Here is a 27,767-nt window from a genome sequence, read left to right on the forward strand (position 1 = left end):
GCATGGTCCACCAAGACCAAAATGAACGTGTTGCCCAGGGCTGTCTTGGAGTCCAGAGGCCCTACTATGTCAGTGCCCACCTGCTTGAAAGGGGTGCTCACAACAGGGAAGGATTGAAGGGGAGCTTTACATTTCCACTCTTGCCACACACTTGGCAAGTCTGGCAGGACCTACAGAAGGCATCAGTATTTTCTCTCATTTGGGGTCAGTATAAGTGGGTGACAAGCCTGTCAAAGGTCTTGCCCTGCCCCAAATGTCCTGCCAGAGCCACATCATGAGCCAAGCCCAGTAGGAAGGCTGTGAAGCATTGGGGTACCACAAGCACATGGGCTGCCCAAGGCTCAGCAGCCTTAGGCTCACTATACAGGAGACCATTCTTCCAATAGATCAGGTGAGATTTGGGCTCAGCACCATCTGCCTGGTCTTCAACCTGCTGCCTAAGACCCAGGAGAGTAGAGCACACTTTCTGCTCGGCACAAAACTTCTCCCTGGTGGGACCCCCTTCTTGCTGCCAAAGGGTCAGCTCAGGTAGGTCTCCCAGTTTGGCCACTTGCTGCTCTGTAGGTCCCGGGACGTCCCCTTCGAGGTCAGCCTTCTCCCAGACGTGGGAAGTTTAGAGGCAGGTTTTCCGCACCCCCTGCCCTTTCTTTTGGCAGGCACCAGGGCCACTGTTTCAGGTTCCAGGTTCTTCGGATCACCCTTACTGGTTGCCATTGACCGTGTGGTCACGCACTCCCACTCTGGTGACCCCTGCATCCCTAAGCGTGACCTGAGTTCCACCTCTGTCCAGGCGTAAGTTTCCAGGTCGTTGCCCAGCAGTCATGGTGGGATTCACAGCTACCCTCAAGGAACCTGAGACCTCCCCCCCTCATGAAAGGGAACCTGCGCCACCCTACACTGATCCTCTGAATTGTCCACTTCAACTACTTGGTGGAATACACCAGGGACAATCTGCTCTTCAGAAACCAGGTGACAGCGGACCATGGTCACACTGGCTCCAGTATCTCTGAGAGCCTCTACCCTCTGCCCATTGATGGTCATCCACAAGCTATACTTTTTAGGTTTATTAGGCATTATGAGTGATGCAATGGTCTTCTCGGTTGGTTTCCCACACCCACCTGGACCATCTCCTCTCCAAGCACTACAGTGGCCAACCTCTTGGGCTGCTTACCGGCTGGTGGCTGTGTCCACTTAGGACATTTGGGATCCCCCTTCATGTGGCCCACCTGGTCACAAGCAAAACATTTACGGGGTCCCGTCTCTGCAGGCTTTCCTGAAGAGACCAATTGTTTTTTTTAACTCTGGCAGGCGGAAAATTTGACCCTGGGTACTTGATTGGTGCCGTTTGGAGAACTCCTTTTGTTTACCCTTGTCCACCCACTCTGTTGCTGTGGACCTTGCCCACCTTTGGCAGAGTCTCCCACATACACCTTCTTGTGGACCCTGGCACTCACCCAGCAGTCTGCCTTCATAGCAAGCTTCCTGGGGGTCAGTCATGTTACTATCAGTCAAGTGTCAGTGCAGCTCTGCAAAACACAGACTAGACAAGTGCTCCCATGTAATTAAGTTGTACAGCCCCTGAAAATCTGACACATTACTGCCCCTCACCCAACCTTCCAGTGATCTGCAAAATGAATACACACATTCTAACCAGGTCTGTGATTCAGTTTTCTTACTTCCGCTAAACTGATCACTGTAACTGTCAGGAATGTGACGATGCCTAGTGAGAAGGGCCTCCTTCATGTCAGAATAGGTGAGGTTGTACCCTTTACCCAAATCTAAGAAGGTGTCTCTCTGCTCCTCTGTGAAGTGGTTTAAGAATCCTGCTCCCCAATCCTTCTCAGGGACTCCATTCATGTGGATAGATGCCTCAAACCCCTGAAATCACCTCTGGATATCATCTCCCTTCTTGTATTCCCTTTCTACATTTTTGGGAATGTGTGCTATTCTGAGTGCAGTGAGGTAGTGCTGCCACCATTGATGCTAGATCTACTCCTCTGATCCAGCTCCTTTATTCTGAGCTCTTGGTCTAAGAGCATCTTCCTTTCTTCCCTTTGGTCCTCCACCATTTTTAACCTCTCCAACTCTTATCTTATGTGTCCTAGTTTCCCTCTTGACCTCCAGCTCTTCTGGGTCAGACCCTTGAAAACCCTACCGCTGCCTGACCCAGAGGGTACCTCAGCCCGGACAGCTCCTGCACCTTCAGCACATCTTCCCTTAGATTTGGCTCAGTGGTCTCCCCAGTTGGATCCTCAGAATGCCCACTGGCATTTCTGGCTGCTACCCAGGCCCTCTGTGCCTTTTGTAGCTTGTCCTTCTTGGTGAGGCCTCTAACGTGGACATTGAGGCATTTGTGAACTGCCTTCAGTTCCTTCACGGTGTAGGTTTCCAAACTATCCTCCTCGAAAACCAAAAACAGGGATATAACTGATGATGCCCTTGACGGAGACATAATGTAGTAGGAAGTTCAACTTGAACTCAAGACCAAAAATAGATCAAAGGAAAAATTAAGAACATAAAGCCTGTATGTGGTATGTAGTGGTTTGCAATATGGTAGTAGTGTACACCAATTACAGTAGGTCAAGTGCAACTGCAAGTCCTATCGTCACCGCTGACAACCAATATTAGAAATGGGTTCTCTAATTGGCAGTCAGTTTACACCCTGTCCAAGTAGGGACCCTCACTCTTTTCAGGGAAAGGGAGATACCCTGCTGAGATAACCCCTGCTCACCCCCTCGGGAGCTTGGCACGAGCAGTCAAGCTTATCTCAGAAGCAATGTGTAAAGCATTTGCACATAATATACAGTAATAGAGTGAAAACACTACAAAAGGACACCACTCCTGTTTTTGAAAAATAGCCAATATTTATCTCTGTAAAACAAGACCAAAATGAGACAGATCTAACATACAGTAATAAAGATATGGATTTTACCAGAATTACTTACAAATACAGTTTCTTGAGGTCAATAGCTCCATCTGGGGCTATCGCTGCATCATGACCAACAAATCCAACAGTTCAGACTGACTAAAGGGTTGCGGGCCAATTATGGTGTCGGGAAGACCTGCAAACAGTATCTTGGAAGTGTAGGGCGTCATGGTCGTTGTGATGAGGTCTGGAGTGCAGCGTCGGTGGGCGTTGGTTCTGGAGGTCAGTGCAGTGGTTGTTGGGCCCTTGCAGTCACACACATTGCAGATCGAACTCTGGGCTCATGTCGAAGTCTGGAGTGTTGGTGTTGATGGCTATGCAACGTGCAGTGCCCACAGGTCGCAGTGCAGGCAGCGGCGTGGTAAATTCATCCTGCGATGTTTGTGAGACCATGGCTGCGGTGTGAAGCAGGTCGCGGTGCAGGCAGCATCGTCGTCATTGCTGGAGTTGATGGCGTTGGAGTCGGTGCACGGAGGCTGAGGTACAGGATCAGACAGTGCTTCGTGTACCTCACGAGCGGTGTCCTTAGGCCAGGGTGCAGGCAGCGGCATCAGTGTCAGTGTAGAGTGGCGGCGTGAGAGATACCGAGGCTGTGGTGTGAGCGATGTGGAGTGCAGGCCCACAGGTTATGGTGCAAGCAGCAGCTCAGTGACGGCATCAGGTGGTGGCGTCGGTGAGACCAGGGTTGCGATGCAAAGCGGGGTATGGCTCCGGGCATTATCGTCAGGTCAGGGTGCAGACAGCGGTGTTGTTGATGATGTGGTGGTGTTTTTACTTCTGTTGCAGCACACAACACACAGTTGCCAGTGCTGTAGGTAGATGAACCTGAAGTACTTGATATCCCTGAGACTTCCCATAGAAGGCAAGCTCTACTTCAAGCCCTTGGAGAAACTTCACAAGCAGGATACACAGCAAAGTCCAGTCTTCGTCCTTTTTAAGGCAGAAGCAGCAACTGCAGGACAACTCAGCAAAGCACACACAGCAAAGGGACAGTACTGTTCCTCCAGCACTTCAGCCCTTCTCCTTGGCAGAGGTTCCTCTTGATCCAGAAATGTTCTAAAATTCTGGGGTACACCTTGTACTCATTTCTGCCTTTGAAATACACAAACTTCAAAGGAAAGTCTCTGTTGTTCATAAGATCCTTTCTTGCCCAGGCCTGACCCCTGACACACTCCAGAGGGTTAGAGACTGGATTCTGTGAGGACAGGCACATCCCTTTCAGGTGCAGGTGTCAGCTCCTCCCTTCCCACTCTAGCCCAGGAAGACTCATCAGGACATGCAGGCCACACCTTGGCTCCCTTTGTGTCACTGTCTGGTTTAGCAAGAAAATGCCCACTTTCTAAAAGTGGCATTTTCAAACAGACAATCTAAAAACCAATTCTTCCAAAAGATGTATTTTTAGATTGTGAGTTCAGAGACCCCAAACGCCGAATGTCGATCTGCTCCCAATGGGAAAATGCACTTAAAATATATTTAAAGGCAGTCCCCATGTTAACCCATGGGAGAGATAGGCCTTGCAATAGTGAAAAATGAATTGGGCAGTATTTCACTATCCGGACATGTAAAACACACCAGTACATGTCCTACCTTTCAAACACACTACTCCCTGCCCCTGGGGCTACCTAGGACCTACCTTAGGGGTGACTTACATGTAGTAAAATGGCAGGTTTGGGCCCTGGCAAGTGGGTACACTTGGCAGTGCAAGACAACATACACACAGATACTGCAGTGGCAGGTCTGAGACATGTTTACAGGCTACTCGTGGGTGGGACAACCCGTGCTGCTGGCCCACTAGTAGCATTTGATCTACAGGCCTGAACACACATGGTGCCCTTTACTAGGGACTTACTAGTAAATCAGATATACCGATGATGGTGAAACCACAGTGACTAATACAATTTACACAGGAAGCACTTGCACTCTAGCACTGATCAGCAGTGGTAAAGTGCACAGAGACAATAAACCTGCAAAAAACAAAGTCCAGCATACCATAAAAACAGGAGGTCTGAAAGCAAAAAGACAGGTGAAACGTGCTAAAAGATGCAAGGGCTAACAATGCCAGTTTTACAAATGTCATAATATGGACCAACCAATATAATTTAGTGTAGGGAGTACTTAGAAACTGGCCATTAAACTGGCTATAGTACATAGAAATGTTAAAATCTAGTATGGCTGGGCATCAACGGTTTTCATGATTTGAAACAACGATTTCGGGGTTTTTGTGTCCCGCTATCAGGAGCTATGTTGGTGTTCTTAAAGAAAGTGTGTGCGAGGGAGTGGGTCATATGATCTGCATCCAGTGTGAAAAGAGCAAAATTCATTTCTAGAACAATAGCTGGACCATCTGCATTTTATTTACTAGTGTCTGTTTCTTTTAATACGCCTTTTCTTCTTTCATTTTTTGTGACACTCTTCTATGTCAATAAGAAGCTGGATGTGTTGGAACCAAGCACAGCACTTAAGGAGATAAGGTGGGGGTGGTGAGGGCGGTGCTTAAACAGAGACGATATTGTGTACACTACTCTGTGAAACTACACATCTGAATTACACTGTAATTCACATATTTGTATTGTCATATTTCTCATCGTATCATTTTCCCCATTTCTCTACCGAATGTCTACAGTTCCTGGAAGCACCTGCACACAACCTTAACCCTGTGCGCAATAGGTGCCACGGAATAAACACATCAGTTAAGCACTACAAGTGGATCAATTATTATATAAATATATACTTCATAGTGACAGATGTCAGCAGACCAAATCCCTGTTTCCGATTTCTAACTTCAGGATATAACCGAATGTTTGGTATGAATCATACGCTATAATGAACTTTGTGCGGTATCATAACTGCTAATGATAAGGGCCAATCATGCAATGAGTTGAAGTCCCAAAATGGCTGCAAACACTTCCTGGTTGAAGTGGCGGTAGCCAATCAGATCTCAGCATGAGATTCCTAGGATCCGCTGAGCCTCCGCGTCTCTAGATATCTATATTTATTTAGCCTTTAATAATTCCAAATCTACTGAACAGATTTACACCAAATAACTAAAAGCAAAAATCTGCACACCAGGATCAAGCTTCTTGACACATTTGGTGTATATCAGTTCAGCATTTCGGACTGTTGTCGTGTCTAAAGACCCTATGAGAAAATGCATGAGAAAGTGTGTTTTGGGACTCCCCTCTTTCGTGGCCCCCCACTTGAAGAATCACTACAAAACTTTCAAGACAGCAACTTACCCAACTAAAGTGTTTTGAGAATTTTGTGAAGATTTGTCAAGCAGCACCAAACCTATTAGCAGAAAAAAAAAACGTTCTTCCTATAGAACCTAGGTCCTAACTATAACTACATACTGGCGACCACCAGTAGGTAATATATATTCATACATAGGTGTCATTTTCAATGTTTAAGGTTATGCAACCTAAAGAGGGGTAATAAGGGGTTTTATGGGTGTAGGAATGGATAGTTTTAAAGGGTAGTAAAGGACTTTTAGGGTTAAAGGAAAGGTTAGAGTTGGGGCTAATGAAAGTTTAGGGTGCAGTAATGGGTAGCTCTAAGAGATAGAAAAGGTTTTTAGGTTTCAAGAATGGGTAGTGATCAGGGTTAGTAAGGGTTTTTTATATCCTTTTGCTTGGATAGCAATATTTCACAAAAGCGAGAAACGGCGAACAGACTCAAAAGTGCTGTTATGACATTTTCATCAATCATCAGTTATAATTACATTGACAATGAGTATACATAAGAGCCAAGAAACCACAATAGGTGTTAAAGCAAGCCATGATGAGCAGTCCATGGGCCCCAGATTTTCTCTCACATCTTCTCCATTTGTATACTGCTTGTTCTGCAGCTGCACAGTAATCCATGCCGCTCACCTATTAAGGGAGGTCCTGCCTGATGCCAGTGATGTACAGTATCACTTTTAGCAATCGGAAACCCAAGAACTGCCAGGGTCCCCTGCACCCCAAAAGAGGGCCGTCTCTCCATTATACCCAGGGGGCCTCCCTAGGATCAGAGGTACAAGGCATATGTAGTAAGGCTTTCCTTAGGGTTTATGAATGGGTCGTGTTAAAGGAGAGTAAGTGTTTTTTAGGGTTCATGGTTCGGTAGTGTTTATGTACAGTAGGGGCTGTTAGGGGTTAGGTGTGTGGGCTAATGTTTTCGTTTAGATATAACAATTAAAAGTGTATATATCAATATTGCAAAGAGGGTATGTGGGGTTTACCCCATTTAAAATATATTCAACGGGGGCAATGGAGGGGGAGAGAGAGAGAACGCTTTGCAGGGTAGGTGCTGGAGTTATATTTTTAACCCACGCACAGATGACGGGACAGGGTGGAATAGAGGATGCAAAAATACTTATTGTCTTTCCTGAAAGAGAGAAATAGGAACTCAAAGTAATCAACATTTCTACATAAACTACACAAGTCCCCTTCCACTCCCACACTAAGTATGCAATTACTGTTGGCGTAATAAAGCTGTCGTGCCAAAAATAAGAGACAATAGGGCAACTTTGTGAAATATAAAATACTAAGGGAAAATGCTTCCATTTTCTTACGATAATGGCATTACTCCTAGTCCTACTCCCTCGCCTTCCTTTTAACCAATGAGGCCTCCCGCCTCCCCCTAGACCCTCCCTTCCCCTTTCAAAACCCCCCCCCACCCTTATCCCCTCCTGTACAAAAACCAAGCCCAAGCCGCAACTCGGACAGTCCGTACTGGGAGGGTGGGAGGGAACGGAAAAGGAAGGCGAGGGAGTAGGACTAGGAGTAATGCCATTATCGTAAGAAAATGGAAGCATTACCTCCCGTCCCTCCCTCGCCTTCCTTTTAACCAATGAGACATAGCAAGAAAACACACAGGAGACGGACACCGAGTTGCAAGACCTTTATTTAATATCCTGCACCAAGAACATCCCCCAACATTATCTCATAGAGGATAAGACCCGGTGACCTAGCACCGACTCCAAACTACCCAAGTCAGACAGCCTATAATGACGCACAAACGTCGAAGGAGAAGCCCAAGTGGCGGCCCTGCAAATTTCCACCACCGAAGTCCCCTGAAGCTCTGCCACCGTAGCCGCCATGCCTCTGGTAGATCTCCCCTGAATCCCTAGAGGAGGAACCACCTCTCTCAAGGAATAGGCCAACAGAATTAAAGATCGAACCCACCGACTCAAGTAAGCCGTGGAAGGCTTCTCACCTTTGCGAGCCGGACCAAAATTAACAAACAGTGAATCCCCTTTACGAAAAGGAGCCACCACCCGCAGATACTCCAACAAAACTCTACGTACATCCAACGAATGCAAACGGATCTCCTCCCTTGATGAGGGATTCGGACAAAATGAAGGAAGAATGACCTCCTGCCGGGAATGGAACGAAGAATTGACTTTAGGAATAAAAGACGGAACCGGAACCAGAACCACCCTGTCGGGAAAAATCTTACAAAAAGGAAAGGAACATGCCAATGCCCCCAATTCCCCCAACCGACGAGCCGAAGTAATGGCTACCAAAAAGAACGCCTTCAAAGATAGATGTCGCAAATCACAGTCCCCCAACGGTTCAAAAGGGGCCTCCGTCAACACATCCAAAACCAAGGACAGATCCCATGAAGGAAAAGAACGTACCGGGCGAGGAAATAATTTAACAAGCCAGGCATCAATCGCCCTTCATCCTGAAGATTACGCCATGGTTCTCTGAATGCCTGAATAGCCGCCCACTGTACCCGAAGAGATGCCACTGACAACCCTAAATGAGCACCATCCTGCAGGAACTGCATCACCTCAAAGATAGAAGCGCAGGTAGGATCCAACTTACGACTTAAGCACCAAGACGAAAACACCTTCCACTGCCTACCATAAGAAAGCAAAGTGGAACGTCTCCTTGACTCCAGCAAGGTAGAACTCAAAGCCACCGGCACCCATAGACCTGTCAACCCCCTCCGTTCAACTTCCAGGCCGTCAAGTGTAACCTCCTCAATGACCCCACTGGTAGGCATGGAAACTCCAGGGGAGACGGACAAAGAGGCAGAGGCCACATCCTCCCCTCTGCCTTCAGCATCAACAATGGGAACCAATTCGCTCTCGGCCAAAGAGGCGCAATTAGGATAACCCTGGACCCCAGATCCCTTACTCGTAACAGAATTGCCCTGAGTAGTTGAAAAGGAGGGAACGCATACAAAAGGCCCTGCGGCCAAGGACATGACATCCCGTCCACCTCCCATGCTTGGGGACACCGAAACCAGGAGCAGAAGCGCTCCACTTTCGCATTCCTTACTGACGCAAACACATCCAGCACTGGAAGACCCCAAAGCCGAACCAGATGCTGAAATAGAGACTTCCGGAGAGAGAAAAGTTGGGAGGAAGGAATCACTCTGCCCAGCAGATCCGCTCGAACATTCACCACCCCCCGAATGTACGTAGCCCTGAGAGAAGGAACCCACTCCTGAGCCCACACAAAAATCTCCCTGACTAGATTGAACAGAGCCCTCGACCTGGTCCCCCCTTGCCGATTGACATAAGCCTTGGCCACTAAGTTGTCCGTGCGAACCAGAACCGCCGACCCCCTCAGGGAATCCTGGAAATGGACCAGAGCCAGGAATACTGCCCGCAATTCGCGCCAATTCGAAGAGCGACTCGCCTCCCGAGGGGACCAAAACCCCTGAATCTGAGCCGACTCCATCCATGCCCCCCATCCTGAGAGGCTGGCATCCGTCGTTACCACCACAGGTCTCAGAGGTGATAAAGAAACCCCTACCCTCAGGTGGGCTGCCTCCAACCACCATTGCAACTCCCTGCGAATCAATCCGGACCCTGGAACCCTGTCCTTCAGAGAACTGGACCCTGGTGCCCACCTTCTCAAGAACCAAGTCATCAAGCACAGGAGATGGAAACGTGCCCAAGGCACCAGAAAGATCACCGACGCCAAATGACCCTGCAGACGCAACCATAGAAGAGCTCGGGGAGCAGACAGTAACAATACCTTCTTTACCAAAGCCTGGAGTACACCCAACCTTTTTTCTGACACAGTCACCAACCCTAGAAGAGTCTGAAACCGAGCCCCCAGAAAAACCAGATCCTGGGACGGCACTAAGTTTGACTTTTCCCAATTGATTAAAAACCCGTGGTTTTGCAGGACCCCCAGAACTTGGACCACCTGCCTCTGCAAAAGGTCTCGTGATGGGGCATGAATCAAAATGTCGTCTAGATAAGGATGCAGAAACACCCCTTCTGAATGAAGCAAAGCCACTAGAGGAGCCAGCACCTTTGTGAAAATTCGAGGAGAAGATTTTAGACCGAAAGGCAGAACGCAAAACTGATAATGGTCCCAACCCACAGCAAACCTCAGGAACTTTTGAGAGGATCTTGCCACAGGCACGTGTAGGTAAGCATCCTGCAGATCCATTGACACCAGAAAGTCCCCTTGCCTGACCAATGGAAAAATAGTCTGAATGGACAGCATGCGGAAATGCACTGTCCTGATCCAGGTATTCACCTCCTTTAGATTGAGCACTGGTCGAAATCCCCCTGAAACCTTCTGCACAAGAAACAAGACCGAATAAGTGCCCTGACCCCGTTCGTCTAGCGGAACGTGGGAAATGGCCCCCTTGACCAGTAAGTCTCGCACTCCGTCCAACAATGCCCTTCTCCGAGACCCCTCTGAAGGCAGAGGAGTGGGACGAACCCCTGAATCTGGAGGAACCACAACAAAATCTATGACATAACCATTGGACACAATGGCCCTCATTCTGACCTTGGCGGGCGGCGGAGGCCGCCCGCCAAAGTCCCGCCGTCAGATTACCGTTCCGCGGTCGAAAGACCGCGGCGGTAATTCTGACTTTCCCGCTGGGCTGGCGGGCGGTCGCCTTCAGACCGCCCGCCAGCCCAGCGGGAAAGAGGCTTCCACGATGAAGCCGGCTCGGAATCGAGCCGGCGGAGTGGAAGCTGTGCGACGGGTGCAGTTGCACCCGTCGCGTATTTCACTGTCTGCACAGCAGACAGTGAAATACATGTAGGGGCCCTCTTACGGGGGCCCCTGCAATGCCCATGCCAGTGGCATGGGCACTGCAGGGGCCCCCAGGGGCCCCGCGACCCCCCCTACCGCCATCCGGATCCCGGCGGTCCGACCGCCGGGATCTGGATGGCGGTGGGGGGGGGTCGGAATCCCCGCGGCGGTGCAGCAAGCTGCGCCGCCGTGGAGGATTCAATGGGGCGGCGGTACACTGGCGGGACCCCGCCAGTGGTGCCGGTCCGACCGCGGCTTTACCGCCGCGGTCGGAATCCCCATTGGAGCACCGCCGGCCTGTCGGCGGTGCTCCCGCGGTCCTCCGCCCTGGCGGTCAAAGACCGCCAGGGTCAGAATGACCACCAATGTCTAGTACCCAATGATCGGTCACACTGTCCTCCCAAGCTGAAAGAAAGTGACTCAATCTTCCCCCAACCGGCCCTCTGCCAGGCCCACAGTGATTGTCAGGACCCCTTCTTGAAACCACCCCGGGTCGCAGGAGCAGACTTCTTAGGCGATAAACGCGGCTGAAAACGCAGTTTCCTAAATGAAAAGGATTTAGCATCCCTAGAAGGAGAAGATCTGGAACGCTTCTTCCACCCTTTACTCGAAGAAGAGCCCCCTTTATAAGGCAAGGCATGCTTCCTCTCCTTAAATGCCTTGGAAAGCATGGATGGTAATTGATCTCCAAACAGGTTACGGCCCTCAAACGGCAGTCTCAACAAGGCCGCCTTTTCCCCTGGATCAGCCTTCCAGGAACGCAACCAGAGGGATCTACGAGCCCCAATCAAAGACCCGGATGCCAGAGCCGAAGTACGGACCACATCTGAAGACACATCAGCCAACAATCTGGCCTGCTGCTCCATGCCAGCCAGGAGCTCTGAACACTCCGCCCCTTCCTGTACAGCTACCGCCAGTTTATCAAAGTCTTGAACCAATGACTGTGACGCATAAGCAGAATAAATCCCTGCCTTCAGCGCTAGATTCTCCGCAGCAAAAGCCCTCTTAAGACCCGAATCCACTTTACGGTCTGTGGCATCCGTAGGCACACAATCTTCCGGATTGACTGCCGTCTTGCCAATCAGAGTAGCCAAAATAGAGTCCAGGCGAATAGAAGGAGGCAAAACCTCCTCACCCTCAAGTAAGTAAAGTTTCTGAAGGAATCGAGGAACCTGAGCCTTCTCTACATCCTTTCACTCACGAAACACCATATCCTTCACAGGCCCCTGGAAAGGCATGGCAAACTTCGAAGGTGTCTGATATTGAGGAAATAAATGAGAATCCGAGTTTGTAGGTTGAAACACTGGGAAACCCAAATTGTCCCGAACATGTGCCATCACATCCCACATTTCCTCTCTGGAAACATATTTTCCCCCAGATGACGTCGATGGGGCCTCATCCTCACTCTCCGATGAGGATTTCCTTGCCGCTACCGATGAGAGCGCACGCTTAGCCTGACCAGACCTGGCCACGCCTGTCTGCAGTGCCCTGGTAACAGCTACCTCAATCATATCCTGCACTTCCTCTCTAGACATGAGGGGAGTACCTCTGTCAGGAACCTGAGGGTTCTCAGGAAGAGCCATGCTATCCTCACCTCCCTCCTCCGAGGAGGAAGAAGAGACAATCCTACGTCTCTTTGCTGCAGCTTTCGGCATGGTAAACCACAAAATCACACTGACTTCATTCCCAAAAAACTGCCTATATATGGGACCATGGTCCTCCCCCCAACAGGGCTCCACCAATCCCTAAAACGGCAACATCCATAAAAAACCACGGGCCGAACGCCCGTCCTACCTGCATCACAAACATGAAGCTCCTCGGTTCCTCGCGGCTCCGCGGCGCGGAAAACCGGAAACCAACGCCCCAGCCACAGAGGGCCGGCTGACCCTGTCAGCCGGCCCCCAGAACACGCCTCACGAGCAGCCATGCTGCTCGTACAAGCCGCGCCCCAGCCGTAGCACTCCTCGCGGAGCTCCGCGACCCGAGGAGTGCCTCCTTCGATGACCTCCAGGCCCCGCCGTGCAGGTGAGAAAGGGAAAAGAAATACGTCTAGCGTGGGCTAGACAAAAGAACAGGAGGGGATAAGGGTGGGGGGGGGTTTTGAAAGGGGAAGGGAGGGTCTAGGGGGAGGCGGGAGGCCTCATTGGTTAAAAGGAAGGCGAGGGAGGGACGGGAGGTAATAATATATATGTATTTCAAAGTATGTTTGCTAGTAACCCTTATGACCAAGTAAGACCCTAGAAAACATATTACAACAGAACCGGTGAGGAGCCAGCAACCGTTTGCCAACGTGAACAGAGTGGCGTATGCGCAAAGAACGCGGCGTAACACCCGAAAACATTTTGGAATGATGTTGCGAGGTGGATTTCCAGCGTTAGTCGTCTTTAAACACTGAAATGTATTTTTAATGCCTTTTTTTTTATTTATTTTTTTACTGTTGGCACTATTATGTAACTCTTTTTCATTTACCTACACCTGCCAGTGTCAACATCCGGCTCTAGGCGGCCTTCCAGTGTTTTCTTATAAGTAACTTCCGAAAAGACAACACATGTCAAACGCCAGCCGCTGTCTCCGTGATGGAGGAAAGAGGGAAAACTAGCCTTTTGATAGAGGAGATTCCAAGTAACGTGTTAAGTTTAACTAAAATATGCGGTTGGCATACATGGTTTGCATCGTTTGCCCGGTGTTTCTGTCTTCCTGCTTGACATTAACGAATAATGTGTTTTTGTTTTTTTATTTTCAGTGCCTTTATGCTGCTCGGCTCGGTGCACTTTAGCAGTTCTGGCACTATTTGGATTCTTCATGCTGTATGCACTACGTGTGAATCTGAGCGTGGCGTTGGTAGATATGGTTGAAAAAAATGCAAGTGTCGTGGACAACGCAACTACTAAAACCTGTCCAGATCGGTCTTCTACGACTGTGCCTCATAAGTCAAAGGTAAGAATTTTACCACTTGTTTTCCCTCGCTCCTTGGGGTTCGTGTTGCTTTTAGTTTTTTTCAGAACATAGCATAAGAATATTGTACAGCTAAAATGTGGTCTTATGCTATGCAAAGTCTGATGTATGTTTTATGTTACATCAGAGTTTATTAACTTTTAAAATATGAATTTCAATTTACTATTCTAAGTATCTCAGCCCCCTTAAAACAAACATTGGCAAAGCTATTAAGTCTTGCCCTTTGGAAGCCAATGCAGACCTATCGGCTTTGCTGTTGGATTTGCCATTACTTTCTGATGTTGTTGTTCAACATCAGGAAAACACATGATGACGTGTATATATGCACGTGTGTTACGGCTTGGTGTGGTTGTCATTTTCGTTTTTTATTTGTTGTTTCCAAATGGCAGAGCCGGTTTTGCAGGGGTAAATAAAATAAATAAATAAGCGAAATGCCCACAAAAGCACATTAAAAAAAGTAGTACATCGTTATTGTAGTGCCCTCCACAAAAACCAAAAACGATTGCAATAAATGGCACTGTGAGGGGCAGGAGAGTAGTGGTGGAGAGAGCGTGGGGTGGGGGAAAGTAAGTGCTGCCAAGTACAAAGAATAACAAGTATTGGCTTAGAGAGAGGAAGGTGAGTAACGTTACAAACGAATGAGAAGGAATAAAGCTAAAAATGACAAGACTGGGGGAAAAAATATCAAAAAGCAAAGTAGGACAGGAAAGAGCTAGCAGGGGAGATGTGAGTAGGAAAGCAACACGCAGGGAGTAGAGTAAGAAAGCACATTGACAACGAGTTCTAAATGTAAATGATAAAAAGTAGTTCCCTGAATATGAGCAATGGAAGGCTACAAGTAGTGTGGGCGCAATCTCAGGAAGAGGAAGGAAAGCCACCAAATAAGAAGTAATCGAATGAGAGTGACTAGAAAAGCAAACAGTGGTAAATAATGGACTGACTCAAAGCCCATTGTAAATGTTAATTTCCACAGTAGGTCTTTAGCTGAAATCTGTCTGTGGGTGACACCTAAAAATAGCTTTTATTTGGATGGACGTTGTGTGTAGGGGTTTGGGGTGGCATCCTTTTTAAGGATGTTATGTACTGGAACTGGTCTCTGTTATTTCTACTGTTGTTTCCTTACTTAACCCTTTCACTGCCAGGCCTTTTCCCACTCAGGTGGCAGGCCTTTTTTGCCTATTTGGGGCAGTTCGCGCTTAGGCCCTCATAACTTTTTGTCCACATAAGCTACCCACGCCAAATTTGCATCCTTTCTTCCCATCCTCCTAGGGATTTTGGAGGTACCCAGAGTTTGTGGGTTCCTCTGGAGGAGACCCAGAAATTAGCCAAATACAGCTAAATCATTTTTTTTGAATGGGAAAAACGGATGCAGAAGACAGCTTGTGTTTTTTCCCCTGACAATTGCATCAACAAAGGGTTTGCAGTGATAAAATCATAATCTTCCCAGCTTTCAGGAACAGGCAGACTTGAATCAGAAAACCACATTTTCAACACAATTTTGGCATTTTATTGGGACATGCCCCATTTTTACTATTTTTTGTGCTTTCAGCCTCCTTCCAGGAAGTGACATAAATGGGTGTGAAACCAATGCTGGATCCCGGACAGCTAAACAGTTCTGAAAAGTAGACAAAATTCTGAATTCAGCAAGGGGTCATTTGTGTAGATCCTTCAAGGTTTTCCTACAGAAAGTAACAGCTAAAATAAAATAAATATTGAAATTGAGGTGAAAAAAGAGCAATTTATGTCCACGTTTTCTATAACTTTTTCCACCTATGGCAGAATTTTGAAAGCAATATACTGTTACGTCTGCTTGGCTCTTCTGGTTGCAGGGATATGTAGGACTTGTAGGTTCATCAAGAACCCTAGGTACCTAGAGCCAATAAATGAGCTGCACCTTGCAATGGGTTTTCATTGTATACCGGGTATACCGCAATTCATTTGGTGAAATATAAAGAGCGAAAAATAGGCATCAAGGGAACCTTTGTATTTCCAAAATGGGCACAAGATAAGGTGTTGAGAAGCAGTGGCTATCTGCACATCTCTGCGTTCCGGGGTGCCCATACTAGCATGTGAATTACATGGCATTTGTCAAATAGACGCCTTTTTTACACACTGTATTACATTTGCAAGGAAAAATGTAGAGAAAGATAAGGAGCAATAACACTTGTTCTTCTATTCTGCATTCCCTCAAGTCTCCCGATAAAAATGGTACCTCACTTGGACACATCACATTTTTACATTGAAATCTGACGTGTTTTTCGGAAAGTGCCTAGCTGTGGATTTTGGCCTCTAGCTCAGCTGGCACCTAGGGAAACCTACCAAACTTGTACATTTTTGCAAAGTAGACACCGAGGTGAATCCAGGCTGAGGTGACTTGTGGGGCTCTCACCAGATTCTATTACCCAGAATCCTTTGCAAACCTCAACATTTGGCAAAAAAAAAAAACACTTTTTCCTCACATTTTGGCGATAGAAAGTTCTGGAATCCGAGAGAAGCCACAAACTTCGTTCTTCTATTCTGCATTCCCTCAAGTCTCCCGATAAAAATGGTACCTCACTTGTGTGGGTAGGCCTAGTGCCCACGACAGGAAACGCCCCAAAACGCAACGTGCACACATCAAATTTTCCCAAAGAAAACTGACCTGTTTTTTGCAAAGTGCCTAGCTGTGGATTTTGGCCTTTAGCTCATCCGGCATCTAGCAAAACCTAGCAAACCTATACATTTTTTCAAAACTAGACACCAAGGGGAACCCAGGATGGGGTAACTTGTGGCGCTCTCACCAGGTTCTGTTTCCCAGAATCCTTTGCAAACCTGAACATTTGGCAAAAAAACACTTTATCCTCACATTTCAGTGCTGCAAAGTTCTGGTATCTGAGGGGAGCCACAAACTACCTTCCACCTGGCATTCCCCCAGGTCTCCCGATAAAAATGGTACCTCACGTGTGTTGGTAGGCCTAGTGCCCGCGACAAGAGATTCCCCAAAACACTACGTGGACACATCAGAATGATCAAATACAAAACTTCCTATTTTTGCTGGGGGGGCACCTGCGTTTTTGGTCCTGTGCTCAGCAGCCATCTAGGGAAACCTACCAAACACAGACATTCGTGAAAACTAGACAACTGAGGGAGTCCAGGGAGGTGTGACTTGCGTGGATCCCCCAGTGTTTTCTTACCCAGAATCCTCAGCAAACCTCAACTTTAGCTAAAAATCAGTTTCTTCCCACATTTCTGTGTGGGATCACTGCACCAGCACAAATTTCCTACCACCCAACGTTCCCCTCAGTCTCCGGATAAAAATGATTCCTCACTTGTGTAGGTGGGCCAAGTGCCTGGGACAGGGAAGGCCAAAAACATGTCGAAATTGAGGTGAAACCAAAGCTGGTCCAAAAGGGCAGTTTGGAAAAAAAATATTTTAGGCCGACAAGTGGGGCAGAATTTTTATTGGTATAAATGCAGCAATGCTGGGTGGTAGGAATTTTGTCGATTCTTACAGATTGCGGAAGGTTCCATCACAAAAGTGTGGGGAAAATCTGTGATTTCAAGCAAAGTTGGAGTTTTGCAGGGCATTGTGAAGCACACCACATTGAGAAAATGGTGCAGGGGCATGTGAAGCACACCACACCGGACTCACCCAGATGTTTAGTTTTCAGGTGTGTCTTGGTCTCGTATATATTTCTAGATGGCGGGGTACCAAAGTCCAAAAAGGGCAGCTCTCGCCTTTCCAAGTGAGATGATTTTGAGAGTTAGCCAAGCTCTCATGGCCCAAATGTAAAACCAAAACCCCAGATAATCACATGTCCTCTTGCTTGCAGTTGGGATAAGATCTTTTAGTGTGCAGGGGGAGAGCTGGAAGACCGTTACCCCCTTCAGTTGGAGTGGGGGCATAACCATGCCCATACCCGTTAGTAGCCACCACCCCACTACTTTTTTTTAATTCCCTGGCATCTAGTAGGCTTTCTGCCCCCGGGGATTGGATTGCCTCATCTGTCCACCAGTGGGAAGAACAACTTTGTCCCCATTTATTGGAGTTGGGGGTATAGTCATACCCCCACCCTCTTTAAAAAAATAAAAATAAATGCAATCTTCTCTGGTGTCTGGTGGGCTTTCTGTCCCCCTGGGGGGCAGATGAGCCTTACAAAATAGGCCGATCTGCCCACAAGGGGGTCAAAATGGCCTAAATTAAATTTGCCCCCAGGGGAGCGACCCTTGCCAGAAATTGGCACAAAAAAAGAAATATCTGGTGTCTAGTGGTTTTGAGGCAGATTAACCTTACAGAAAAATAGGCAGATCTGCCCTCAAGGTGGGCAGAAATGGCCTAAAATAAAATTGCCCACCAGGGGAGTGACCCTTCCCTAAGGGGTCACTCGCCACGTGTAAAATATAAAAACAATAACTATCCCTAGAGTCTAGTGGCTTCTGCTCCCCTTGGGGGCAGATAGGCCTAATTAATATAGGCTATTTGCCCCCGGGGGCAGAAAAGGCCTAATAATTGCCCCCAGGGGAGCCACTCTTGCCTGAGGGGCCGCTTCGCTTATATGCTAATAACAAACAAAATAAAAATCCCTGATGTCTAGTGGCATTGGCTGCAGGAATGCTCAGAGAGTCACGAAAAGGAAAGGAGAAGCATTTCCATTCCTTTTCATGCCTCCCTGATCTCCCCTTGCCCTGTACTGAGGAGAAACAAATCTGTTTCTCCTCATTCGCGCTGGAAGCTGAGCTTGCAGCACGATGGGAGGAGCCCTCTGATGAGGTCAGCACGCGATCACGCGCTGACATCATCAGACGTCACTAGGGGTAGGGGGAGTGGAAGGGGAATTGATTCCCCTGCCATCCCTGCCCTGTGGGGGTGGGTGGGAGTCCCAAGGGGTGATCGCTAGCGCCCCCACCCATGGACCTGGTGCATGACATAACGGTTACGTCCTGGGATCCCGAGCGGTGCTGCCCAGGATATAACCGTTACGTCCACGGCACCCAATGGGTTAGAAAAGAATGTGTCATATGTAGTTGGCTGCAGGAGATATTGAGAGAAATGATGTCTACTGATTGAACTTCCTTGTGCTAGAAGGAATGCCAGGTGATAATCTAAAGAAAAATAGAGAAACATTCATATCTGTGGTATGCTGATCTGAAGTCCTAGAGTATAGCTTCTTCTGACAGAAGAATTCACGCTGAAATGGAGACAGTGCTGTAAAGTGGGTGGTCTTTTAGTATGATTATAATCGGGCATCTGGGCATTAGGTTGTTTAATGTGTTTTTAAATTTTTTAACAATTTTTTGGTGGCATATATCTATACCAAAAACAGATAAATATTGTTTCAATAAATATGTTGAAATACTAAGGTAATAATGTCAAACTAAATGCATACAATTTACATATGTTGTACTATTTAGTAGGCCTGGGCACAATTTTATTTACATTGGCATAATAGGTGCCATTTCTGTAATGTCACATAACAAAATTAATTTCACATAAAAAATTTACAGAGATTACACCATTACATCACATATTATAATTTTATGTAGAAATTTTAACACGAGATGCACTGTTCAGGTAATGTTTTGGACATGAATGGCATTTCATGTACATTTTTCCACCCTAGCGGACCATTCAGGTAATTTTGTTAGTTTTTTAGTGCAAATATTTTTATTAGGTTATTTATAGCAAAGAATAGGTACATATTAAGTTAAGCAACAAGGTACATAATAACGTAGGGCGATACAGACAAACAATTGCAAGAGGTCAACATGCCATTATCTAACTATGATACATCATTGAAGAATGCATTGAGCATCTGGAGCTTTTATACCACTTGATGAATCTGATGAGATCAGGGACCTTTCGATATACTGGGGCCTCAGGCCATATCAGTAATATTCCGTGCATCGCCACTAACTAGAACATAAGGGGAGTGTGTAGCCATCAAACAAGGGGTGTGCGGATACAGAGGGCAGGGAAGGAGGGTAAAGGGGGGGAGTTGCGGTGGGAAGTGTGATGGTTATGGGGGTGATTGATTCCATGTTGTCATCATATTTCTCAACTTATTTGAATACCTTTTATGGCCCATGATTGAGGCATGTCATTGGGGTTGTCTGTTTTGAGCTTTTGGTTGTACCAGAGCGAGGTCGCTAAAGATTTCTGGTGTGGAACCTGTGATTGTTTATTTAGGAATTTGAGAGCAGAGGTGGTGTAATTACGGATATTCTGGGAATGCAGTGTTTTAAAGTTTGACATATTGAGGTATGCTGTGGAATTGAAGGGTGAGCAAATTGAGTTTTCAATATTGAGCTTTTGAGGTGGATTATTCTGATCTTGGAGTAGCCAACAATCATCATGTGTAGAGAGGAAAGCTGTTTGGTACAAAGCCCAGTTTGGTAGTTTGCTACCCCACCTCTTGGAAGTTCTGTTGTAGAGCTTTGTAGGAAATTCTAGCTTTCTTCCCGCTCCATTGGAAGATTGATGTCAGTTTATCGATAGTGTGGAAAAAGGAGTGAGAAAGCTTCAACAGCAGCATGGAGATGGTGACATTTATAATTGGGGTAATCTTCAATTTTAGAGTTTGGAGTGTGCCCCACCAGGAGATATGTTTGGGTGACCAAGAGGATAGTACGTTTTTGACCTTATTAATGGTTTTAGATTTGTTTATTTGGAGGGTTTCCATTTAGACCTTAGAAAAACAAATACCTAGTTGTTTAAGCTGTTTAGGTTGCTATTTAAGTCCAGAGTCCCCAAGATATATAGCGAAACAGAGAGGGTTGAGGGGGAATACCTCTGTTTTATCTTTATTAAGGGTGGAGCCAGAGACTAACGAAAAGCCCTCTATTATGTTAGTTAACTCAGGAATCACTTGTTCTATATCTTCCGAGTAGATAAGTATGTCATCAGCATATGCTGAGGATTTATAAGTTTTGTGGCCGAATTTGAAGCCCTTGATTCTGGGTGAGGAGTCAGTTAAGAGGAGTAGTGAGTTGATTGCTAGTAGAAATAGAAGAGGAGACAGGGGCAACCTTGTCTTGTGCCCTGAAGAAGGTCAAAGAAGGAGAGGAGTTCTACATTAATTTTAATATTTGCTCTAGGTTTGGTGTAGAGGGCCATCGTCCTATTGATAAAGGATTCCCCTAAGTCATGGGCTTGTAGAACTACATGGCAAAAAGGACAATACAACTATCAAAGACCTTTTCTGCATCTAGCACGTTTGGTGCAGCTAGGAGTGATGAAAATTTCAGGGGTTCTCTGTGATGTGGCAAAAGGTGCGAATGTTGTCTTTCGCCGTTCTCCCCTTCACAAATCCCTTTTGAGTCGTGGATACGTTTCACGATAAAGACCTATTCTTTTTGCTAGGATTTTAGCAAATATCTTTGCTTTCATATTAAGCAAAGATATGGGGCAGTAACTTTTTGGGTCTGAATGGTCCATATCTTCTTTGGGAATTACTACAATTGTGACTTCAGCGGCGGTACCTGAAACCTACCTTTATTGAACAAATCAGTCAAGTGTATTCTTGGGGTGGTCGGTTAGTGAGTTTTGGAACTTTTTATAAAAAGATATGGTGAAGCCATCAGGGCCCGGTGCCTTCCCAGATTTAATTTTTTTAATATGTAGTGAGCGGAAGAACATCTCACCTTCAGATTTTTAGAAAGAGGAATGGGAGGTATAGAGATTGGTGTAAAAATCTCTAAAGAAATCTAAGATCTCGTTAGCTTTGTATTTCATAGTCTCATTTGGAGCTTTAATGTGGGCAATGTTATTAGTTGTGCTTCTAAACTTGAATGTGGCTGCTAAAGGTTTCCCTGCCCTATTAAGAAATAGAAGTTGTTTGGACTTCTGGTATGTACACATAGGCCCTTTTACTGACAATGGTGTTGTATTTATAATTCAGTTGTTTAATCTCATTAAGAGTGTCCTTGTTCTTTGATTGTCTGAAAATTGAGTCTTTAGTTTTGATATCCGTAGCTAGCGTTTTAAGGGTCGCCTTAATCTGATAGTTTTTATTGGACATGCGTTTGATTTACATGGAGATTGCAGCATTATCAGATACAAAAATGGAGTGAATTTTAGACACAAGGGTGAATTGAAAAAGAGGGTCAGAGACCAGAAGATAATCAATGCAGGATAAACTAGAGTGTGGGGGCGAGAAGAAAGTAAAATAATTACTGGTGGGATTGTGGATTCTCCAGACATTCGTAAGGCAATGTGTGTGACAGGTGTTAATCATTTGTTTATGTGATTTAGGGGTTCTAAATTGGAATGTAGAGTTGCGATCTAGGATGGGGTCCATTGAGAGATTGAAGTCTCTTTCTAGGATCAATTTGGAGTTAGGCTGTATTGCTGTTAATTTCTTGTTAGTATAGGCCCAGAATGTAGTGTCATCAGCATTAGGAGCATAAATGTTCATTATATTTATATATATATATCTCCTTAATCACTCCCTTGTCATATCAGGAGAACCAGGACACCTCCGAAATGAAAAAGTGATCTTTTTCAGCAAAAGAATCCAACGTGTTTCGGCATCAGCCTTTGCCGTGACAAAGGCTGATGCTGAAACACGTTGGATTATTTTGCTGAAATAAATCACTTTTTCACTTCGGAGGTGTCCTGGTTCTCCTGATATGACAAGGGAGTGATTAAGGATATTTTGGGCATCTCGGGGCCCGTCCAGGACCATATATCCTGGTTCCATTGCTCAGTCTAGTAAGTAACCACCTTCCCAGTGTGTTGTGTTCAGATGAGATCACTGACAGGCCAGAATACTTCGAGATGAGAGTGAGTGCCCCATTTTTTCCCCCAAAGCTTCCGAACAGACAGCATCTGCTACCCACCCTCTCCTCATAGACAGTGCTTCTCTATAATCCAGTTTTGTTTGTTGAAGAAACACTGCATCGCCCCCCAGGCTCTTACAGCAGTCCAGAATCTTCGTTCTTTTAACTGGATGGTGTAGCCCTTTAGTATTCAGGGATATTACATTAATGGATATCATGAGTATATTTTGTGATGGTTGTTGGTGGTCCTGGTCTGGATTCTTGGAAATGGGGCAGGGTCAACCCTATGTCAAGACAATGTGAATATGCTATTGGCCGCATTTCTCCACTGCAGGATGGTGTGGTGGGGAGGGTGTAGAAAATAGGGAGGGGGTGATAGGTCAAACAGCAATTAATACAACAGGCTGTTATTAGTGCCAAGTGGGCTACTGTTGCACCCCTTCCCACCATGGGGAGTCTGTAGGAATCAAAGTTTGTTGGGGGGGGAGAGGAAACGAAGAGGAACACAGCTAGGAGCCCTGTTCGCATGAGACCCATCCTACAATCTAGGGAGATGGTTCTGCAAGATCTTGGATGATGAGGGTGAGCAAAAAGCAGCTGTTGGTCCTCATCTATGAAATGTAAGGCAGGGACAAGGTTAGATGGTAAACTGTGGGTCTAGTGGCTATAATATGGGCCCCCCTGATTTATGTGCATAGGTGTAAGCATTATGCCTAAGTTATGATAATGTCAATGTAGTTGATAATTTCACGCACAAACTCAAGATAGGCAGCTTATGGACTGTACAGCGGTACCTACAAGGAAAGTAGATATTAGGAGAGCTTGATTCAGTTGAGCTATGTACAGTGAATTAGGGATACCTGGGAATGAGGTTAGTTAGAAAGTATAGGAGTTTTTAATATCTCTATTCTTCCTGATCCACTCAGACCGTTGGAGTAAATAGAAATTGCATTGAAAACATAATCATGGTACAATAACAGAGCATTTGACATGCAGCACATTAGATATGTTCCTTAATTATGAAGCTGAACTCTCAAGGGTGAACTCCTAAGGCTCAAAATAGTAACAGACATGATCTGCAAAGCATTAAATATGTTCCTTATTATGTAGATGGACTCTTAAGGATAAACTCCTAAGGTCACAAGTGGTAAAGAACATGTTCGTGAAATGTAAATGCCATAGAAACATGGCTGTACCATGAGGAAACTTTGAAGTGAACAGTCACGGGGGAGTATAGCTTGCTGAGTGTTTTGGGAAAGGCTCCGCCTCTATCCGTGTCTCCGATTTGTTGTCAAGGAATGTAGCAAGGTCTGCCGAATCTGAAAAGAGTTTGGTTTGGCCTCTGTAGATGATGCGAAATTTAATGGGCCGGCAAAAACAAAACAAGTAAGATCGTATGCCGTTTCCTTAATGCTAGAAAGCGCTTCTAGCAAATTACTGTTTCTTTTGCGTAGTCTTGTGAAATAGAGATTTTCTGGTACTGCCGTATGACCACTTTGATCTTCCTGATTTGTGCCAAGATTTCTTCTGTATGTTGGTGCCTTAGCGGTTTGAAAATCAGAGCTCTTGGTGTGCTGTGCTGCTTGATTTGCATGCGGGGACCCTACAGGCCCTTTCAATCTCAAATTCTTTTCAAAGAATATTTGTTAAGCAGATGGGATCCAAAAGATAAGAAAGTCAGCAACCGATTTGTGGGCGGATTCAGTTCCTTTGGGAATCCCAATGATACGGAGGTCACTCCTTCGGCTCCGATCTTCCTGTTCTGTCAGTTGTAGTTTCAGAGCCGATACCACTTTTTCCAAACAAGAGATTCTCCTAGATTGACCATTATTGCAATTATCTACCATACTGATCCTTGATTCAACAGATGTAATCCTTATTTTCAAATCTTTTAGATCATTGCATATTCCTGCCACCTCCACTTGGAGTCAGTCAGTGTTCGTTTTGGTGCTTTGAGCCACGTCATGCACCGTGTTCAGTTTGCACAAGATAGCATTGGGTGTGGATGCAGAGTCTGACTTTTCTTTAACCAGAGACTCTGGGATAGAAGCTGAGTGTTTTGTGCATTTTAGGGTGGCTTTGGATTCTCTTTCCTTTGTGGTGGTTTCTCTGATTTCCGCCATATTGGAATCTCAGGTGGGTTTTCCTCAGGGTGTGCACTTTGACTGACGAATTAGTGCTAGTTTTGCAGACCACACTGTGTTGATAGAGTGTGGGCTATGTGATCTTGGGTGCCCCTACACAGAGATATAAGATCAGTCATTAAGGCTGCATAGTACTGTTTAAACATTAGGAGCGTAGGGTACACCTCGGCTTAGAGCAGTCACATCCTAGGGCAATATAGAGGCCCTCATGACACCTGTTGGTAGCGTGTCACAGGAGAGGTTTAAAATCTGCGTGCTACTTCATCAGAGCTGTGTGCTCAGCGAGCACGTGGATGTCCACTATCAGTCAATGAGGCCCAAGATACACCCTTACATACACCAAGTAGGTCTCGCAGATCTCCATTAAGTGCACTGCTTTTTTATTGTATATTGATGGTATTCCTGGGTCACTGACCTAGTCTCAGGACTAATGAATCAGGAATCAGTAGTGGCTTCTAAGCAAGCTCAGCAGTATTCCTCTAGGCAGGTGATGTTACAAAAGGCACCGGTAGATTGATTTGGTAGGTCGTGCCATTTAGAACATTCCTGGAATGCAGAGAGTTGACCCAAGTATCTATGGAGTCATTAATGACATAAGGGAACATGCTTTGGTACTGATTGCTTACACACTGCGCTCTTGTATGGAGTAGTTCAACTTAGAGTTTTGTTTTGATGTCGCAGGCGGAGCAAAGGAGCAGTGTTGCTCTTGGATAATGGTTTAGTTCTGCAATTTGCAGGACGAGGATACGCGCTGCAGTAGGCTCCAGCCGGCTGTAAGGTCAGACCTCGTGGAGTGCGAAGGAGAGGGATAGAGGTCTCTGCTGGTCCTCTAATCCCTCAATGATATGTCATCAGGAGTAGTGCTAAATATCTGCTCCGCTTATACCCCGGGCATTCGGGAGATGTCTATTTCCTGTTTAATCCGGTCCGCTGAGCTGCATTGTCCTCAGTGGGTCCGCCAACTTGGATTTACTTGCAGTCTGCCGTGTAACTTAAGTGGTGGATCACGGTATTGGAGGGGACCCAAATCAGCCCTTTTCAAGCCTTTCCTTGAAGCAGGGGCGTATCACTGCATTTTGCCAGTCATTGCAGGGACTCCGCTTGTGATGTATATCAGTCTCATGTAGCTGGTTCACTGGAGCTCAAAAGCAGACCACCATCTTGCCATGCCCCCACCATTCAGGTCTTTATTTTCAGCACAAATCTACAGGTCCAGACCTGAGCTGCAATGTTTTAAATGCCAGGAGTAATTTCCTAAATATGGGTGTTGGCAAACTTTTCAGGTAGATTTTTTTACCTGAGCAGCCCATTCAGGTAATTTTTTAGTGCAAAATTACATATCTGATTGTGAGCGACTGGAATTCTACTCAGAATTTCATTTTTGAGTTGATTTTTCACCCGACTGGACAGTTCGGATAATTTTTTGGGTGTGATTTGTATTCCGTATAGTACCATTACTGAAAGTTATGTAATTTTCACATACACCCGTTACAACTGTTTTCCTTGGGGAAAAAAAAACAAATACAAGAAAAAGTTGAAGGCACAGAATCTCCTCAAAACTCACTGTGGTACTGAAGACAAAGCTGTATGTGAACCTAATATTAGAAGCCATTCAGTGATTCCCCACAGTTTATAATGAGCTTCTCATCTGTACTTTTTGTCATAGCATTTTTGTTAACTAGCTAAAACTACTACATCTTGTTCCCAGTCATCTACTGAGCTCTTATTTTTACAATACCAAAATCATAGCACCTCTTTTTTTGGTCACTGTGACAACCCTATACTGTCACATGCACTTACTTGAGAAGAGGCAACACCATTTTTTAGGCCTGTCCCAAAACAGCTTTAGATGTGTCTTCAGAGCTTTTGTAAATAATACTCCGTATCCATAGAGTTGGCCAGTGGACAAGCCTTCCGTGATTGCTTTGCTGGAAATGCCAGTCACATTTTGAATCAGCCCACTGGAACGTCCGTCATCAAGAGTGATGACATTTTGCCTTTTTACATGCAGGTCTGCACAGAGAGCAGTGAGGAACTCAAAGAAAAGAGTCTACCTGCTTTACCTCATTAATAAGGCCACACGAGATAGGGAGGAAGTGGACATGAAGTGGTGATCAGAGGACATCTCCTATCGAAGTAAGCAAACACTTGCCATGTTGGAAAAAAAGTCTTTCCTCCTTAAAAGCAATTTAATCTGCTTGAGAACCAAAACACAACTGAAAGTGTTATTTAGATAAGCCTATAAAACGTTTTCTTTGAGAAACCTGTGGCTCACTATTAAGAACAGTCTCAATTTCATGAACTCAAGCCATAAGCTGCTCCACTTTAAGTTTTGTGAAGTGCACTGTACCCTAATTCTATTAAATAGACCTAGCACTGTCAGGACAGTTAGTGCTCAGGATGCACAGCACGAACAGTTGCATAACGGGCTTAGAAATGGAAACCAAAATAGAACAGTACATACTTCAAATATCTGAGACAATGGGATGGGCCTGTGTGGAAAGCGATGATATAATTGTGGTAGCACTGAATTGTGGGGATTGGGAATAGGCTGGTGACAGGCTTGTCTGACTTGCTGCATTTCAGGCCTCTATTCCACTATCTTTAAAATGGGTGCTGAGGCTTGTAGCTAAAGTGTTCACGGACTATACAACAGTGTCAAAAATACTGTCAAATTGTTATTAACTGCTGAATTTCCTGTGGTCATGACAGAAAATAATAACGTTTTTGTAATTAAAAATCCCTTAAACTAGCAGGTTCCATGACTATTCTCAACTACAAACTTGTTGCTGGAGTGATGGGGCACCTACAAGTGGACATTAAACAGAGGACAAATCTACCTTGAAAATTAGTATTTTAGAATAGGCAACATGCCATGTCTCTTTTACAATAGAAGAGGGCAAGAGATCACACAAACCTAAGCAGATATGGCATTGGGCTCCCAAACGTAGCATTTCACAATCCCTGGACCACGCAGGACTGAACATC

At 45.8% G+C, this 27,767-nt stretch overlaps 1 protein-coding gene across 2 annotated transcripts in view; it reads left to right on the forward strand.

Annotated features, from left to right (window-relative positions):
- Positions 1-27,767, forward strand: part of SLC17A5 (solute carrier family 17 member 5) — a 354,543-nt gene that overhangs the window by 54,662 nt on the left and 272,114 nt on the right. For both annotated transcript variants that reach the window (XM_069235678.1, XM_069235679.1), the window contains exon 2: positions 13,667-13,860. In XM_069235678.1, the coding sequence (XP_069091779.1) occupies positions 13,667-13,860 (194 nt within the window). The remainder of the gene's footprint in view (positions 1-13,666; positions 13,861-27,767) is intronic.

The sequence above is a fragment of the Pleurodeles waltl genome, chromosome 5 (genome assembly GCF_031143425.1).
Source record: "Pleurodeles waltl isolate 20211129_DDA chromosome 5, aPleWal1.hap1.20221129, whole genome shotgun sequence".
Taxonomy (NCBI): domain Eukaryota; kingdom Metazoa; phylum Chordata; class Amphibia; order Caudata; family Salamandridae; genus Pleurodeles; species Pleurodeles waltl.